The sequence below is a fragment of the Sinocyclocheilus rhinocerous genome, unplaced genomic scaffold, assembly GCF_001515625.1.
Source record: "Sinocyclocheilus rhinocerous isolate Xijiao unplaced genomic scaffold, SAMN03320098_v1.1 C36429182, whole genome shotgun sequence".
Classification (NCBI taxonomy): Eukaryota; Metazoa; Chordata; class Actinopteri; order Cypriniformes; family Cyprinidae; genus Sinocyclocheilus; species Sinocyclocheilus rhinocerous.
This window is the reverse complement of record NW_015780859.1, coordinates 1-1,122: the sequence shown is the minus strand read 5'-3', so window position 1 is coordinate 1,122 and position 1,122 is coordinate 1. Positions and strand designations below refer to the sequence as shown.

General features: G+C 41.0%; 1 protein-coding gene across 1 annotated transcript; it reads right to left on the bottom strand.

Annotated features, from left to right (window-relative positions):
- Nucleotides 1-31: 31 nt before the first annotated feature.
- LOC107736001 (synaptotagmin-1-like) lies at nt 32-1,107 on the bottom strand (the record flags this gene model as incomplete). The annotated part of the gene is made up of 4 exons (XM_016547522.1): nt 930-1,107; nt 670-845; nt 375-488; nt 32-199 (listed from the first exon to the last, which is right to left on the bottom strand). Coding segments are annotated over exons 1-4 (636 nt in total), but the record flags the coding sequence as incomplete, so codon positions are not given.
- Nucleotides 1,108-1,122: the final 15 nt, after the last annotated feature.

Here is a 1,122-nt window from a genome sequence, read left to right as displayed (position 1 = left end):
TTTTTTAGTGCAAGTGGATTTTAAGATGTACCTTAAAGGTGAAGTGCTCATTAAAAGTTGGATCTAGTGTTTTGCGGTGAACTTTTGTCTCAAACTTTTTCTTCTTGTCAGGGAGGAGGTAGACTTTCACATATGGATCCGAAGTGCCGCTCATATCCATAGCAGCAAGACCTTCTGCCTCAATCACACCTACAATTAACTGAAAAAGAAAAGTCATTCAAATGATCCATAATTTTAATTTTAAGATGAAGTTCTCCACTCTGACATTACAATAAAAGCCCCCTGCCGATAAAAACCCCTGCTGAAGCAAGTTTCTCTCATTAATATGGATATTGATGACTGAATTAATGCTGGTCGCTGATTTGTATTCATACCGCGCTGTCAGTGAAGTTGTAATCAAGGGTATAGTGAAGTTTTCCAAGTTTTGCAGCCTCTTTAGACTCAGGATCCTCTTCCTTGGGATCAGAATCAGTGCGGTGATGAACAGCCTGTAAATGCAACCATCCAAATGCCGGTCATTACCATAGATACATCCTCCAACATATATATGTGGTTTGGCATTGGTAAAATGTGCTTGGAAAAAAATATGAACAGAACATCGACATCCCTAATAATAATTATACACACATTGCATGTATGTGTGTACACAATTTGTCTAATAATTTGTACCTGTTTTGTTCTGTCCTCTTTCACGTTTGACAGGTTAATGGTGTTCTTTTCATTTTTCTCTTTTCCACCCTTTTCCTTTTTCTTCTTAAATATCATCTTCTTGCAGAAACACAGGCAGCAGCTGAGCGTGATGAGGACTATGAGGAAGCCGAGGGCCACCAGAGCCCAGGATGGTACTGAAATGACACACACACACAGGAACAACAATAAATACACAGGTGAGTGAGTGTTTATGTGTGTGAGAGAGACTGTGTACTCACATGGGACTTTATGAAGCTTATTCAGAAACTTGCTTCTGATGCTATGAGCCAAACTCTCTGCGGTTGTAGTTTGAGGCTGAACGGTCGTGGGTGGAGAACCCGTAGGTCCAGGTATCTTTGATCCATTCTGTGCTGGAGATGAGGAATGACCAGCCAGTAGCGCATCACCCTCATGCATTCTGAGGACATGCAA